General features: G+C 46.1%; 1 protein-coding gene and 1 long non-coding RNA gene across 2 annotated transcripts in view; one reads left to right on the forward strand and one right to left on the reverse strand.

Moving 5' to 3' along the window:
* LOC132476971 (uncharacterized) overlaps positions 1 to 6,194 on the forward strand; it is a 146,755-nt gene extending 140,561 nt beyond the window's left edge. The window contains exons 63-68 of the mRNA XM_060079224.1: positions 1,214 to 1,398; positions 4,059 to 4,264; positions 4,391 to 4,571; positions 5,330 to 5,439; positions 5,754 to 5,870; positions 6,015 to 6,194. Of these exons, the coding sequence (XP_059935207.1) occupies positions 1,214 to 1,398; positions 4,059 to 4,264; positions 4,391 to 4,571; positions 5,330 to 5,439; positions 5,754 to 5,870; positions 6,015 to 6,194 (979 nt within the window). The remainder of the gene's footprint in view (positions 1 to 1,213; positions 1,399 to 4,058; positions 4,265 to 4,390; positions 4,572 to 5,329; positions 5,440 to 5,753; positions 5,871 to 6,014) is intronic.
* Positions 6,195 to 7,570: 1,376 nt separating this feature from the next.
* LOC132476513 (uncharacterized) lies at positions 7,571 to 15,902 on the reverse strand. Its single transcript, XR_009530147.1, has 3 exons — positions 15,803 to 15,902; positions 8,052 to 8,091; positions 7,571 to 7,718 (listed from the first exon to the last, which is right to left on the reverse strand). It is a non-coding gene; the product is annotated as an uncharacterized LOC132476513 (long non-coding RNA).
* Positions 15,903 to 16,139: the final 237 nt, after the last annotated feature.

Consider the following 16,139-nt stretch of genomic DNA (forward strand, 5'->3'; position numbering starts at 1 on the left):
AAAAAGATCCCTCTGGCCCCAGTGTTGAGAATAAAGACTGGGGACAGGGAGGGGGACAGAAGCAGGGAGCCCAGTTTAGAATGGTCCAGGCAAGATGGGAGAGTAGCTGCGCCAAGCAGTGGTAGCTGCGGAGGGGGTGCGAGGCAGTCAGGTTCCGGGTGTTGTAAGGACAAGCCTGTAGGATTGGCTGACAGATTGGATGTAGGTGGTGAAAGAGAAGAGCCAGGGATGACTCCCAGAGTCTTGGCTTTGATGACTGTAAGGATGGAGGGTCCATCTATGGAGTAATGGGGATGACTGGTGTGCAGGGAGCAGCTTGGAGCTTTGTTGGCTTCCTGTGGCTGCCATAGCAAATTACCACAAGTTCAGTGGCTTAAGCGACACAGATGTGTTCTCGTGTGGTTCTGGAGGTCAGAAATTCGAAATGAATGTCAGGTTCCTCCCAGAGGCTCAGGGGAGAACCCTTCCCTTCCCAGCCCCTGCAGGCTGCCTGCTTGCCTCGGCTCGTGGCCCCCGCCTCCATCTTCAAAGCCAACAGGGCAGCATCTTCTCCTCTCTGACTGTTGTCCTTATATCTTCTCTCTGACCCTCCTACCTCTCTTAGAAGGTCCATTGTGATTCCTTTGGCCACCTGGATAATCCGTCTCAAAATCTTGCGTGTAGTCACACCTGCAAAGTCCCTTTGGCCTCCTAAGATAACAGTCATAGGTTCCAGGGACTTGGGCGTCTTTGGGGCTGTTGCTCAGCCTACTGTGGTGGGAGGGGGTGGTCTGGAGCTCCTTCCGACCTGCTGAGTTTGAGACGCCATCAGACACCCCACCAAGGCAGCTTTCTGAGGCCTGGGCCGTAGAGCAATTTGGAGGTTTTGGAGAAGTCACTGGCCCTGAAGGAGCAGCAGAGCCAGCCTCAGGGACAGGCCTGAGGAGCCCCTTCCCCACACAGGCCGGAGGCCCCGCCAAGGCACATACGTTCAGGCCCCTGGCAGGAGATCAGATGCCTGCGTCCTTAAAATAGGACAGTCATTTCTACCCCCAGCCTCCACCTCATTGTGCCACCTCCCCAAACAAAGCCTATTCCCTCCCTAAGAGGCTGATGTTCCGTGGAGGTCAGCTTGGGCCGGACCCTTACATGGCCATCCTGTGGCTGCGGAAAGTGAGGCTCCGACGGGCACGACTTGTGCTGGGGTCTCCCAGCTCCTCTGTGCTCCCTCCAGGGACCACTCAGTGGTGGTGACACTGCCGATGCTGCCTGCAGGGGACGAGCCCCTGGATGTGGCCCGGGTGACCAGCCACCTGGTGGAGGAGAAGCTGCTGCGGCCACTCCGAGAGCTGTATGGGACCAGCGTGCTGGCCGAGTACCACCGGCTCAAACGCCGTCTGCTGGGGGCCCCCTCTGGATGTGAGTCCTACGCCGCCCTCCTCCCTGGGACCCCTCTGCTCTTTGGAACGTGGCAGCACGACCTGGCAGGGCCAGATAGACAGTGGGACCATCCCCCAGTAGTACAGGGAAGACTTAGCATTGTAGTGCTGGGCCCATCTGATCCCAGGCTGATTCCAGAGGTTACTGGGCTTCCCAACGTCAAACAGGATGAGGGTTGGGATGCAGATCCAGGCTTTTGTCCAGAAAGTAAAAGCCTGAGCCTGGAACCTAGCGCGGAGGCGTGGCGAGGGGCTGAGGGCCAGCTCCCTCCGGGCGGACTCTGCAGGAGAAGCACCAGGCAGACCTCCAGTTGCAGCCGGAAGACCACTAATTGAGTCCAGACTGTCCGTCAGGCAAGGCCTGGAGCCACAGGCAGTGCTGGGACCAGACGCAGCTCTGGGGTCCCTGGGGGCTTGGAGCCCCTGGAGTTTGCATCCACTGCCCTGAGTGCGATCTGGTGAGTCTCCTCACCTCTCTGTCACCTGGAGGGGGCAACGTGGCTCACCGGTGTGGTAACAAGCATGTGCCTTTGGTGCCCGGCAGGGTCTCAAGTCAGTGGGAAAGCTTGGCAAGGACTGGTATGTAGCATCAGGTCTTGTGATCTCACAGGTGGGAACACGGAGGCTTGGGCAGGTGGGAGCCCCCCGGAGTCTGGGGTACTTGTCTGCTAGGCAGCGTGGCGACTGGAAACAGCCTGGTCTCTGGGTTCCACGTGTGCGACCTGGGACCGGCCTGTGACCTTCAGCTCTGACACCTGACAAGGGGCTCCCAGTGCCCTCCTCGTTAGGCCATCATGGGCTGGCACGGGCCAGCAGCTGCCGGGTACCTGGCCTGGGCGTGTGTTCAATGGGTGGGGCTTCTCTTACCCGACCCCCACGCAAGCCTCTGCTCCGCAGCAGTGCCGGCTCGGGGGGTCCGAACTACCCTCTCTCGGGCCACCTCCTGCCCACTGTGAAGAGGGCTGGGCCTGGCCCACGTGGCACCTCTCTCCCATTGGATGGAGCCTTTGGCTGTACTTTTTTTTTTTCTAATGAAGACATTTGACTTTTGTGGGGGCATTCTGTTGTTTCTTTTTTTACAAAAATATTTATTTATTTGGCTTCATTGGGTCTTAGTTGCGGCATGCAGGATCTTTCGTTGCAGTGCACAGGCTTCTCTCTAGTTGTGGCACATGGGCTCCAGAGCATGTGGGCTCAGTAGTTGCGGGCACACGGGCTGTCTAGTTATGGTGCAAGGGCTCAGTAGTTGCAGGGCATGGGCTTAGTTGCGGGCTTAGTTCCCCAACCAGGGATCAAACCCGCATTCCCTGCGTTGGAAGTGCAGAGTCTTAACCACTGAACTGCCAGGGAAGTCCCTGTGTCATATTTTAGATTCCACATACAAGTGATATCATGATAATCTCTAGTTGCATCCATGTTGCTGCAACTGGCATCGTTTCATTCTTTTTTATGGCTGAGTAGTATCCCATTGTATATATGTACCACATCTTCTTTATTCATTCATCGGTCAATGGACATTTAGGTTGTTTCCGTGCCTTAGCTATTGTGAATAACGCTGCTATGAACATAGCGGTGCATGTATCTTTTTGAATTAGAGTTTTGTCTGGATATATGCCCAGGAGTGGGATTGCTGGGTCATATGGTAGTTCTGTTTTTAGTTTTATAAGGAAGCTCCATACTGTTCTCTGTAGTGGTTATACCAATTTACATTCCCACCAACAGTGTAGGAGGGTTTCCTTTTCTCCACATCCTCTCCAGCATTTGTTATTTGTAGACTTTTTAATAATGGCCATTCTGACCAGTGTGAAGTGGTACCTCATTGTAGTTTTGATTTGAATTTCTCTAATAATTAATTAGCGATGTTGAGCATCTTTTCATGTGCCTGTTGGCTATTTGTATTTCTTCTTTGGAGAAATGTTTATTTATGTCTTCTGCCCATTTTTCAATTGGGTTGTTTGTTTTTTTTAATATTGAGCTGTATGAAATGTTTGCATATTTTGGAAATTAAGCCCTAGTTGGTCTCATCGTTTGTAAATATTTTCTCCCATTCTGTAGCTTGTCTTTTCGTTTTGTTTTTGATTTCCTTTGTTGTGCAAAAGCTTGTAAGTTTGGTTAGGTCCCATTTGTTTATTTTTGGTTTTATTTCTGTTGCCTTGAGAGACTGCAGGTTGCCCATTTAAAGTGTCTGATTCAGTGGCTAGTGTGCATCCATCACCACGGTCAATTACAGAACCTTCATCACCCCAAAAAGACACCCTGCATCCCCTAGCTCTGTGTCCCCATCCCTCAGTTATACCCCCAGTCTACTTTCTGTCTCTGTGGATTTGCCTATTCTGGACACCGCGTACGAATGGAGTCACGTAACATGTGCCCTTTTATAATGGGCGTTTCACTCAGCATAAAGTTTCTGAGGTTCATCAGTGTTGGAGCGTGCATCACACCTCCTTCACCTTAGGGGACCCCTAGAGCTCAAGTCATCTTGAAGCCAGAGGTTCTTGGGGACAGACCCCGCTCCCCACGTGGGCTGCCCATGAGGACATGGGCCAGGGAGCAGGCTCTGGACAGGCTGGGCTGCCCCGTGGGCTCAGGGCCCGGGCACAGCGGGCCCCACTCCCCTTGCGTCCGGCCTCTTCTCTGCAGACCACGCTGTGGTGGCCGGCACCAGGCATGTGGTGACCTTCGATGGCCAGGTGTGGGGCATCAGTGCCCACTGCAGCAGCCTGCTGCTGGCCAAGGACTTCGCTCATGACACATTCTCACTGACACTAAACCGGGTGGGCTCAGGGCTCACGTCCCTGACCGTGAAGTTGAACCACACCACCCTCATCCTCTATCCCAGCCTGAAGGTGAGCAGGGTAGTGGGGGGCGGGTGAGCAGGTCGCCCAGACACTTTCCTGCCTCCTGTCACATCCACACACCTGTGCCCCGTGGAGACTGTCACCTGTCCTGCTCAGCCCCTGTCTTGCCCACAGACCTACAGGCTGTACAACTCCTCCCTGCCTGGGGAGAGCTGTCTGGACCTGGATGTGCCTCCTGCCAAGACCAGGAGGAACAACGTCCCCAGGATCGAGCTGACTAGTGAGGACGGTGTCTCTGTTGTCTGTGACCTCCACGCCAGCCTCTGCAGCCTGACTCTCAGCGTCTGGCAGCACGGTGGGTCTGTGCCCCCGCTGGCAACCTCTGAGCCAGTGCGGTCAGCTTCCAGGGCTGAGATTGACAGATCCCAGTGGGCAGCACTCTGAGTCCTTGGGAGGCTGTGGGCGGGAGGCCCAGGGACCCTCTTGAGCCTCTGCTGCTCCTCGGGGCTGACAGCCCGAGCGGGTATCAGAACAGCCCAAACAGCTCAGAACTGGAAGAGGGTCAAAGGCCATCTCTCCCGGCTTTCATCATGTCCAGCACTGGGACAGCCCCTACTCTGGCGGCAGCGCAACTCTGGATGCAGCCCCGCTGGCTGACCGCTGCCCTGTTTCAGGCGCTCCAGCATGCACGGTCTGCTCCTTCTCATGGGATCCTCCCACTGTTGTCCCCTGGGACACATGACATGACCCAGATTACTTACTGGCCCCCCACTCCTCCAGCCACGAACATCCGGGCCAGGCTTTGAGCCCAGAGCTCTGAGCCCACGTTCTGCCCCCTTCTCTGGGACGTGCCGCTCCCCTTGATCTGGTTGGGCAGCCCCAGGAACACTTGTAAAGAGCCTGCATCCCGACCACTCGGGACAGGGCTGGTGGATGGGGGAGGGCCCGGGGAGGGAACAAATGCTTTTCTCAGTCCTTTTTCTCCTCTCTCTCTGGTGAAGTTTCAGAGCCAGGACCAGTGTTGGGGGGGTCAGGCACGGAGGGCGCAGGGTCTGGCCATGCCCCCCCGCCAACCCTGGCCAGCAGGCTCTCACAGCCTTCCCTGCCCCACAGGCCTGTCCGCTGGCCTTCTGGGCACCAACGACAACGAGGCAGGCAATGAGCTGATGCTTCCGGATGGCACAGTGGCCAGCAGCCTGGAGGAGGTCACCCCCGCCTGGCAGGTGAGCTGGCTAGCCAGCCCTCCCTCCCTCGGGGCTGGGCATCATCACTAGGAGGCCGTGGCTGTGGATGGAGAGGGGAACAGGTGTGACCCGGGCGCGCCCTGGAGAGGCAAGTCTCTGTGTGGATTGGCCGTGGACCTGAGGAGGGTGGGGCCCCCATCTCCGAGGCTCCTGGGCCTGCATGTTCCACACCTGCAGGGAACCTCTCAGTCCAAGAGGGTGGTGGTTCCCTCCTGGGGCTGCAGCCCCCGGTGGAGCTGCCTGGGAGAAAGGAGGTCCAGGCAGGAGCCTGAGTCTTGGGTTCGTCTCCCCAGGTGGGTGGTGACTGCAGGGCCATGGAGAAGACTCAGCTGGCATGCCCGGTACAGAGCCCCACCTGCCGGGCCTTCTTCCAGGACCCCCGCTCCAGCCTGGGGAACTGCTTCGGGGTGGTGAGTGTGCAGCTGCAGAGGCCGCTCAGCAGGTGGACCGCAGGACAAAGAAGGCCCTTGCCCTGATCTAGCCTATAGCCCTCCTCTGTGCTACCCCCCAGGGTGTGGTGGGCAAGGACACTGACTATGGGTGCTGGATTTCAGGTGGACCCCACACCCTTCCTCAGCCTATGTGTCCAGGACACCTGTGGCACCCAGGAGCGCCAACCTGCCTGCAACCTGGCGGCCGCCTACATCCACCTGTGTGCCCGGGGCTTCGTGCCCCTGGACCCTCCTCCACAGTGCGGTAAGCAGTCTGACCCCTGCCTGGGCGCGGAAGGTTGACCTCTGCCTTCCATCCCAGAGGGAAGACCAATTCTTTTCTCTTAGCTTCCGCCAAGAGGACAGGCACTCAGTTGTTGTACAGTGAGCTAAGAGTCAAAGGAAAGTTATGTGTAAAGGAGTACACGTTAAGAAAGGGAAAAAGAGGACCACAACCTCCACCTTCCACCCCAGGTCCAGTGAGCCCTGTGACATCCAGCACGGGAGACGAGAGCTCGGGGAGGTCAGGCAGCTATGAAGTCAGCTGCTGAAAACGCAGAACCACAGACTTGCTGTTAGGGGATGTGAATGTACACACCCTACAAGGTCTGGGAACCCCTGGGCACACCTGAAGCCAATGTCGTGCATGATTCCCACGGCTCAAGTCCTGCTACATAGACACAGAAGTTGGCGACTGCAACAAACAACGGCAGTGGACCCCCTGATAACGGAGCAATTATTCATGACACTCATAAAAGAACAGTTAGTACTAGTAGCTACTGGGAGGGGGAGGGGGTGTGACTACAACAGGGTGGAAAAAGGGAGATGTTTGTGGTGATAGAACAGTTCTGTATTTTGATGGTGGTAGTGGTTACATGAATCCACACCTGTGACGAAACGTCATAGAACTATACACACACACATTCTACCAATGTCAATGTCCAGGTTTTGATATTGTACTATAATTATGGAAGATTTAACCATTGGGGGAAATGGGATGAAATATGTACAGGACACCCTGTACTATCTTTGAACTACCTGCAATGCTATAATTATTTTAAAATAAAAAGGTTTTACAATTAAATATAAAACATCAGAGTCACATAGTTTTATAGGCAAGTTGTAATAATATACTGTAACTGTTCCAGAGTATAAAAGGAAACCTTCCTCTTCCCACCTCATTTTAATGAAGTTAGTGTTATCTTATGGGAGACAAAACCCCAAGGACAATACAAGAGGAAAGTTAGAAGCCCAACTGCAAACTTGAACGTAGATGGTACTAATATGTTAGTGGGTGAAATTCAAAAATATGTTGAGACATAAGCTAAGAAAGCATCATAACCAACTGGAAGTAATCTGTGGAACCCAAGGATGGTATTTAAGAACAGTGTACTAAAGTAGGCAATTTAAACTAGGTAATTCAAAACAGTCCTTCTGGTGGGATATCTAATAGTGTTAGACAAGATAGAGAAAACGGGGTATTGGAAATATCTGGATCAAAATCCAGGGGAAGACAGGAGAGTGACATCAACAAGGTGGCAGGCTAGGAATCTACAAATCCTCAGTCCTCCATGGAAACACTGAATATAGAACAATATATGGGCCAAAGTAGCTTTGTGAGAACCCTAGAAACCAGTTAAGCAGCAGCAACAACCAAGTGACTGCCTGATTGAGAAAAAGTCTCACTCTAAACAGCAGGAAATTTCATGGCATTTGTGCTTGCCTTCCACAGTACAGTTTTGAAGAAGCCAGCCAGTTCCTGGCTCATCCCTTGGGAGGGAAGGGAAGGAGTGGAACTTGCTTGCAGTGTTCTGACTTCTCTGGGACCTGCCAGAGGAACAGGTCTCTCTTAGTGATGATGAGAATGGTGGCATAGTTTGGATATCATGTGGGTGATTGCTGAAAGCAAGAGTGGGTGCTGCTGCCAGAGACAGCTGCAGGGAGTCTGCAGTCCTGTAGGTGACTGCGAGCAAGACTATAGACAGAGGAATACAATACTATATCTAAATCCCTGAGAAGAAGCAGGGGTGAAAGCTAGGGAAATAATTAGGACATTTAAAAGCAGCTGTGTCTACTGGGGATGTGGAGTTAAAGCACACACTCAGGCCCAGGGAAGATGCACCCATAGAAAGTATTTGAGAGAACCCTGAGCTTTCTTACCAGGTTGATTAGTGAAGGCCTTCCGCTGCACAGGGACAGTCTGCAAAGAATGGGAGAGGTGGTTGTCTTTTCAAATGCCCAGTTCCAACAAAAGATGACAAGACATACAAAGAAACAGTGAGATAGGGCCCATTCAGAGGAACACAATAAATCTCCAGAAACTAACTCTCAAGAAACATAGGCCTCTTATTGACAGGCTTTAAAACAACTGTCTTAAATATGCTCAATCAGATGAAGGAGAAGAAAGAGGCAGACAACTAAGTGAAATCAGGAAAACAATGTATGAGAAAAATGAGAATATCAACAAAGAAGTAGAAATTACAGTAAACAAATTCTGGAGCTGAAAAATGCAATTTGTGCTGTCTTCAAGAGACTCACTTTAGATCTAAGGACACACACAGGTTGAAAGTGAAAGGATGGAAAAAAATATTCCATACAAATAGTAACCAAAAGAGAGCACACTTTCAGTAATAGAACAACCAAAGAGAAGATCAATAAGGAAATAGAGAATTTGAACAACACTGTAGATCAACCAGACCTAGCAGATATATACAGAACACTCCACCCAACAGCAGCAGGGTATCCATTTTTCTCAAGTGTACATTGAACATTCTCCAGGATAGACATTAGATAGATAGATATTAGGCCATAGAACAAGTCTTAATAAACCTCTAAAAGTTGAAATCATACAAACTATTTTCCAATTACAATGGAAACTAGAAATAGAAAACTGGAAAAATCACAAATTGTATAAAATTAAACAGCACACTCTTAAACACCCAATGGGTCAAAGAAATCACAAAATAAATTAGAAAATATCTTGAGACAAATGAAAACAAAAACACAACACACCAAAACTATGGAATTTAGAGAAAGCAGTGCTACTAAGGAAATGTACAGCTGTAAATCCTCACATTAAAAAAGAGCTCAAATCAACACCCTAACTTTACTCCTTAAGGATCCTGGAAAAGAACAAATCAAACCCAAAACTAGCAGAAGGAAGGAAATCATAAAGATTAATGCAGAGATAAATGAAGTAGAGTGTAGAAAAACAACAGAGAAAGTCAACAAAACCAAAAGTTGGTTTTTTGAAAAGATCAACATAATTGACAAATCTTTAGCTAGATTGACTAATAAGAAAAAAGAAGACTCAACTAAAATCAGAAGTGAAATAGGGAACATGAAAACTGATCTTTACAGAACCAAAAAGGATTATGAGAGAGTACTATGAACACTTGTGTGACAACAAATTGGACAATCTAGATGAAATGGATAAATTCCCAGAAACATATTGCCTGCCAAAACTGAATCATGAAGAAACAGAAATCTGAAAAGACCTATAACTAGCAAGCAAATTGAATCAGTAATCAAAAACCTCCCAACAAAGGAAAGCCCAGGACCAGATGGCTTCACTAGTGAATTCTACCAAGCATTTAGAGACTTGAAACCAAGGCTCCTCAAACTCATACAAAAAACTGAAGGGGCTTCTCTGGTGGCACAGTGGTTGAGAATCTGCCTGCCAGTGCAGGGGACATGGGTTCGAGCCCTGGTCTGGGAAGATCCCACATGCCGCGGAGCAACTAGGCCCGTGAGCCACAGCTACTGAGCCTGCGTGTCTGGAGCCTGTGCTCCGCAACAAGAGAGGCCGTGATAGTGAGAGGCCCGCGCACCGCAATGAAGAGTGGCCCCCACTTGCCGCAACTAGAGAAAGCCCTCGCACAGAAACAAAGACCCAACACAGCCAAAAATAAGTAAGTAAATAAATAAATAAATTTAAACTATATTGGGAAAAAAAAAAAAACTGAAGAGAGAACATCTTCAAATCCATTTTAAGAGGCCAGAATTATCTTGATACCAAAGCCAGACAAAGACACTTCAAGAAAACTACAGAACAATATCCCTGATGCATATAGATGCAAAAATCATCAAAAAAAAAAATACAGTTGGCCCTCCATATCTATGATTTCCACATCCACAGATTCAATCAACCACAGATTGAAAATTTTTGAAAAAAATCCAGAAAGTTCCAAAAGCAAAACTTGAATTTGCTGCATGCTGGCAACTATTTACATAGCATTTATGTTGTATTAGGTACTATAAGTAATCTAGAGATGATTTAAACTATACAGGAGAATGTACATAGGCTGTATACAAATATTATGTCATGTTATATAAGGGACTTTAGCATCCACAGATTTTCATATCCGTGGAACCAATCCTCATGGATACTGAGGAACAACTGTACTGGCAAACAGAATTCAAGAGCACATTAAAAGGATTATATACCATAACCAAGTGGGTTTATTCCTGAAATGCAAGGATGGTTCAACATAGGAAAATCACTGTAATACACTACATTAAAAGAATGAAGGGAAAAAAAAAAACATGACCATCTCAACTGATGTAGAGAAAGCATTTGACAAAATTCAACACCCTTTCATGATAAAAACACTCAACAAACTAAGAATAGAAGGAAACTACCTCAACATAATAAAGGCCATATTTGACAAGCCCATAGATAACACCACATTCCATGGTAAAAGACTGAAAGCTTTTCCTCTAAGATCAGGAACAAAACAAGGATGCCTAGTTTTGCCACTTCAATTTAAAGTAGTATCAGAAGTCCAAGCCAGAACAATTCATCAAGAAAAAGAAACAGAAAGCATCCAAATTGGAAAGAAAGAAGTAAAGTTCTCCGTTCTCAAATGACACAATCATATATATCTAAAAAACCATGTATATGTAGAAAACACTAAAGCTTAAAAAAATTTAAAAACCTATTAGAATTAGTAAACAAATTTGGCAAAGTTGCAGAATGTAAGTCAACACACAAAAATCAATTGTGTTTCTATATACTAATGAGCATTCCAAAAAGGAAATTAAGAAAATAATTCCATTTACAATAATATCAAAAAGAGTAAAATACTTAGGAATAAACTTAACCAAAGAGGTGAAAAACTTATACACTGAAAAATACAAAGCACTGCTGAAAGAAATTAAAGAAGATACAAATAAATGGAAAGATATCCCATGTTCATGGATTGAAAGACTTAATATCATTAAGATACTAATACTACTCAGTGATCTACAGACTTAATGCAATCTCTGTCAAAATCCCAATGGCTTTTTTTGCAGAAATATAAAAACCTACCCTAAAATTCATACAGAATCTCAAGGGGGGCCCAAGTAGCCAAAACAATCTTGAAAAAGAACAAAGTTAGAGGTCTCACACTTCCTGGTTTCAAAACTTTTAACATAAGCTACAGTAATCAAAACAGTGTGGTACTGGCATAAAGACAGACATATAGACCAAAGGAATAAAATAGAGAGCCCAGAAATAAACCCTTGCATAGATGGTCAAATAATTTTTGACAAGGATGTCAAGACCATTCAATGGAGAAAGTACAATCTTTTCATCAAACAGTGCTGGGAAAATTGAATATCTACATGAAAAGAATGAAGTTGGACCCTTACCTTACACCCTATAAAAACATTAGCTCAAAATGGATCAAATACATAAGTATAAGAACTAAAACTATAAAACTCTTACAAAAAAACATAGGGGGAAAGCTTCATGACATTGGATTTGGCATTGATTTCTTGGATATGACACCAAAGGCACAAGCAATAAAAGAATAAATAGACCAATTGGACTTCATTAAAATTAAAAACTTCTGTGCATGAAATGACACAATCAACAGAGTATAAAGGCAACGTATGGAATGGGAGAAAATATTTGCAAATGAAGTAACTGACAAAGGATTAATCTCCAAAATATACAAACAGCTCATGCAACTCAATATAAAAAAAAACCAAACAACCCAGTCAAAAAATGGGCAGAAGACCTAAATAGACATTTCTCCAAAGAAGACATACAGATGGCCAACAAACACATGAAAAGATGCTCAACATCACTAACTATTAGAGAAATGCTAATCAAAACTACAATGAGGTATCACCTCACACCAGTCAGAATGGCCACCATCAAAAAATCTACAAACAATAAATGCTGGAGAGAGGGTGTGGAGAAAAGGGAACCCTCCTACACTGTTGGTAGGAATGTAAATTGGCACAGCCACTATGGAGAACAGTATGGAGGTGCCTCAAAAAACTAAAAATAGAACTCCCATATGACCCAGCAATCCCACTGCTGGGCATATACCCAGAGAAAACCATAATTCAAAAAGATGCATGCACCCCAATGTTCATTGCAGCACTGTTTACAATAGCCAGGACATGGAAGCGACCTATATGTCCATCAACAGGAATGGATAAAGAAGATGTGGTACATATATACCATGGAATATTACTCAGCCATAAAAAGGAACAAAATTGGGTCATTTGTAGAGACATGGATGGACCTAAAGACTGTCATACAGAATGAAGTAAGTCAGAGAGAGAAAAGCAAATATCATATATTAACGCATATATGTGGAATCTGAAAAAATTGGTACAGACAATCTTATTTACAAAGCAGAAACAGAGGCAAAGACATAGAGAACACGTGTATGGATACCAAGGGGGAAGTGGGGGGATGAACTGGGAGACTGGGATTGACATATATGCACTATTGATACTATGTATAAAATAGATAACTAATGAGAACCTACTGTATAGTACAGGGAACTCTACTCAGTGCTCTGTGGTGACCTAAATGAGAAGGAAATCCAAAAAAGAGGGGATATATGTATACATATAGCTGATTCACTTTGCTGTAAAGTATAAACAAACACAATATTGTAAAGCAACTATACTCTGATAAAAAAATAATAAAATTGGTCAAAGGACTTGAATAGACATTCCTCCAAAGAAGATATACAAATGACCAACAAGTACATGAGAAGATGCTCGATATCACCAATCATTAGGGAAATGTGAATCAAAACCACAATGATATATAAACTCACACCCATTAGGGTGGCTACTATCAAAAAATTAGAAAATTGTGTTAGCAAGGATGTGAAGAAATTGGAACCACCATGCACTGTTGGTGGCAACGTAAAATGGTGTAGCCAATATGGAAAACAGCATGGCAGTTCCTCAAAAAAATTAAAAGTAAAATTACCATATGATCCAGTCATTCCACTTCTGGGTATATACCCCAAAAGAATTGAAAGTAGGATCTCATAGATATTTATACACCCATCATAGCATCATTATTCACAACAGCCAAAAGTTATAAGCAACCCAAGTGTCCATCAGCAACTGAATGGATAAGCAAAATATATATATACATACAATGGAATATCATTCAGCCTTAAAAAGGAAAGAAATTCTGACACAAGCTACAACATGAATGAACTTTGAGAACATTATGCTAAATGAAATAAGCCAGTCACAAAAAGACCAATACTGTATGATTCTCCTTCTATGAGATACCTAAAGTTGTCAGATTCATAGAGACAGAACACAGAATGATGGTTGCCATGGGCTGGTCTAAGAGGATAATAGGAGTTGTTTAATGGGGACAGAGTTTCAGTTCTGCAAGATGAAAAGCGTTCTGGAGAATGGATGGTGGTGATGGTTGCACAACAAAGTGAAAGTACTTAACACTACTGACCTGTGCACTTATTAAGATGGTCAGTTATTTTGTGATGTATATTTTGCCACAACTAAGAATTTTTTAATTAAAATTTTTTTACTGAGCACCTACTTTATATGCTAGGCATGGTGATACAACTCTAAACACTGAACTTGTAACCGCTGTAATTATAAAAAACGAACACACTTAAGGAGACAAAATTCTAAGAGCAAGAACCAGCATAGTCAGACAATAGACACAAACCCACAGGAATTCAGAAATGGGTTTATCCAACACAGACCGTAAATTTCGGCAGGGATTACAAGCAGCTCATGCAGCTCAATATCAAAAAAACAAACAACCCAATCCAAAATTGGGAAGAAGACCTAAACAGACATTTCTCCAAAGAAAATATACAGATTGCCAACAAACACGTGAAAGAATGCTCAACATCGTTAATCATTAGAGAAATGCAAATCAAAACTACAATGAGATATCACCTCACACCAGTCAGAATGGCCATCATCAAAAAATCTACAAACAATAAATGCTGGAGAGGGTGTGGAGAAAAGGGAACCCTCCTGCACTGTTGGTGGGAATGTAAATTGATACAGCCACTATGGAGAACAGTATGGAGGTTCCTTAAAAAACTAAAAATAGAACTACCATATGACCCAGCAATCCCACTACTGGGCATATACTCTGAGAAAACCATAATTCAAAAAGAGTCATGTACCAAAATGTTCATTGCAGCTCTATTTACAATAGCCAGGACATGGAAGCAACCTACATGTCCATCAACAGATGAATGGATAAAGAAGATGTGGCACATATATACAATGGAATATTAAAGGAATATTTAATATTCCATTGTATATATGGAATATAAAAGGAAACCAAAAGGAACCATAAAAGGAAACGAAATTGAGTTATTTGTAGTGAGGTGGATGGACCTAGAGTCTGTCATACAGGGCGAAGTAAGTCAGAAAGAGAAAAACAAATACCGTATGCTAACACATATATATATGGAATCTAAAAAAAAAAGGTCATGAAGAACCTAGGGGCAGGATGGGAATAAAGACGTAGACCTACTAGAGAATGGACTTGAGGACACGGGGAGGGGGAAGGGTAAGCTAGGACAAAGTGAGAGAGTGGCATGGACATATATACACTACCAAATGTAAAACAGGTAGCTAGTGGGAAGCAGCCACATAGCACAGGGAGATCAGCTCGGTGCTTTGTGACCATCTAGAGGGGTGGGATAGGGAGGGTGGGAGGGAGGGAGACGCAAGAGGGAAGAGATATGGGGATATATGTATATGTATAGCTGATTCACTTGGTTATAAAGCAGAAACTAACACACCATTGTAAAGCAATTATACTCCAATAAAGATGTTATAAAAATTTTTGGCAGGGAACTAGAAATTTTTAAAAATATCATATCTGGGGCTTCCCTGGTGGCGCAGTGGTTGAGAGTCCGCCTGCCGATGCAGGGGACACGGGTTCGTGCCCCGGTCCGGGAGAATCCCACATGCCGCGGAGCGGCTGGGCTCGTGAGCCATGGCCGCTGAGCCTGCGCGTCTGGAGCCTGTGCTCCGCAATGGGAGAGGCCACAACAGTGAGAGGCCCACGTACAGCAAAAAAAAAAAAAAAAAAAAAAAAAAAAAAAAATTCTCTTAGCAAATGAGGGCTAGGAGGGACCTTCCTTAACCTGGTAACTTGAGGTATTTGGTATCCAGCCTTTAACATCACAGTTGATGGAGAAACATCAGAAGCAGTTCCTTTAATGTCTGTAAGGAGACAGACACTCTTTCTCTCTGCTTCTATTATGTATTGTATTGATGACCCCATCACACTCAGTAAGACCAGAAAAAGAAATGAAGTACAGAGATTAAAACTCACCTGCTGGGACTTCCTTGGTGGCACAGTGGTTAAGTATCTGCCTGCCAATGCTGGGGACATGGGTTCGAGCCCTGGTCTGGGAAGATCTCACATGCCGCAGAGCAACTAAGCCACGAGCCACCACTACTGAAGCCTGTGTGCCACAACTACTGAAGCGCGCACGCCTAGAGCCCATGCTCCACAACAAAGAGAAGCCACTGCAATGAGAAGCCCTCTCACCACAAGAGTAGCCCCCGCTTGCTGCAACTAGAGAAAGCCCGCACGTAGCAACGAAGACCCAACGCAGCCAAAAATTAATAAGTTTAACAAAAAACCAAAAAAAACTCACCTGCTGATGGTGTGCCTTGCCCAGAGAGGTGCCGAGGGTCTTCCTGGGTCTGTGACCCCTAAGTTGAAGAGGTCCCTGCTTCAGTGTGAGCTGGATATCCAAGGGGTAAGGCTGGCTCCTTCTGAAAGTGCAGAGAAGTCATTCAGATGTCAGCAAATGTTCCGGAAACATCTGAATGTCCCTGCTGCTTTCATGACCTGGATACCCTCTCTTCATCAGGACTCAGCCCCTGAACTCGCCTCTACCCCCCACTTTGGGTGCACCCTCCATGCTCCCAAAGCATCACGTGCTGGGGTTCAGCCTTCTCCCAGGCCAGGAACTCCTGCGGTGGGGGTGA

The sequence above is a fragment of the Mesoplodon densirostris genome, chromosome 16, assembly GCF_025265405.1.
Source record: "Mesoplodon densirostris isolate mMesDen1 chromosome 16, mMesDen1 primary haplotype, whole genome shotgun sequence".
Lineage (NCBI taxonomy): Eukaryota > Metazoa > Chordata > Mammalia > Artiodactyla > Ziphiidae > Mesoplodon > Mesoplodon densirostris.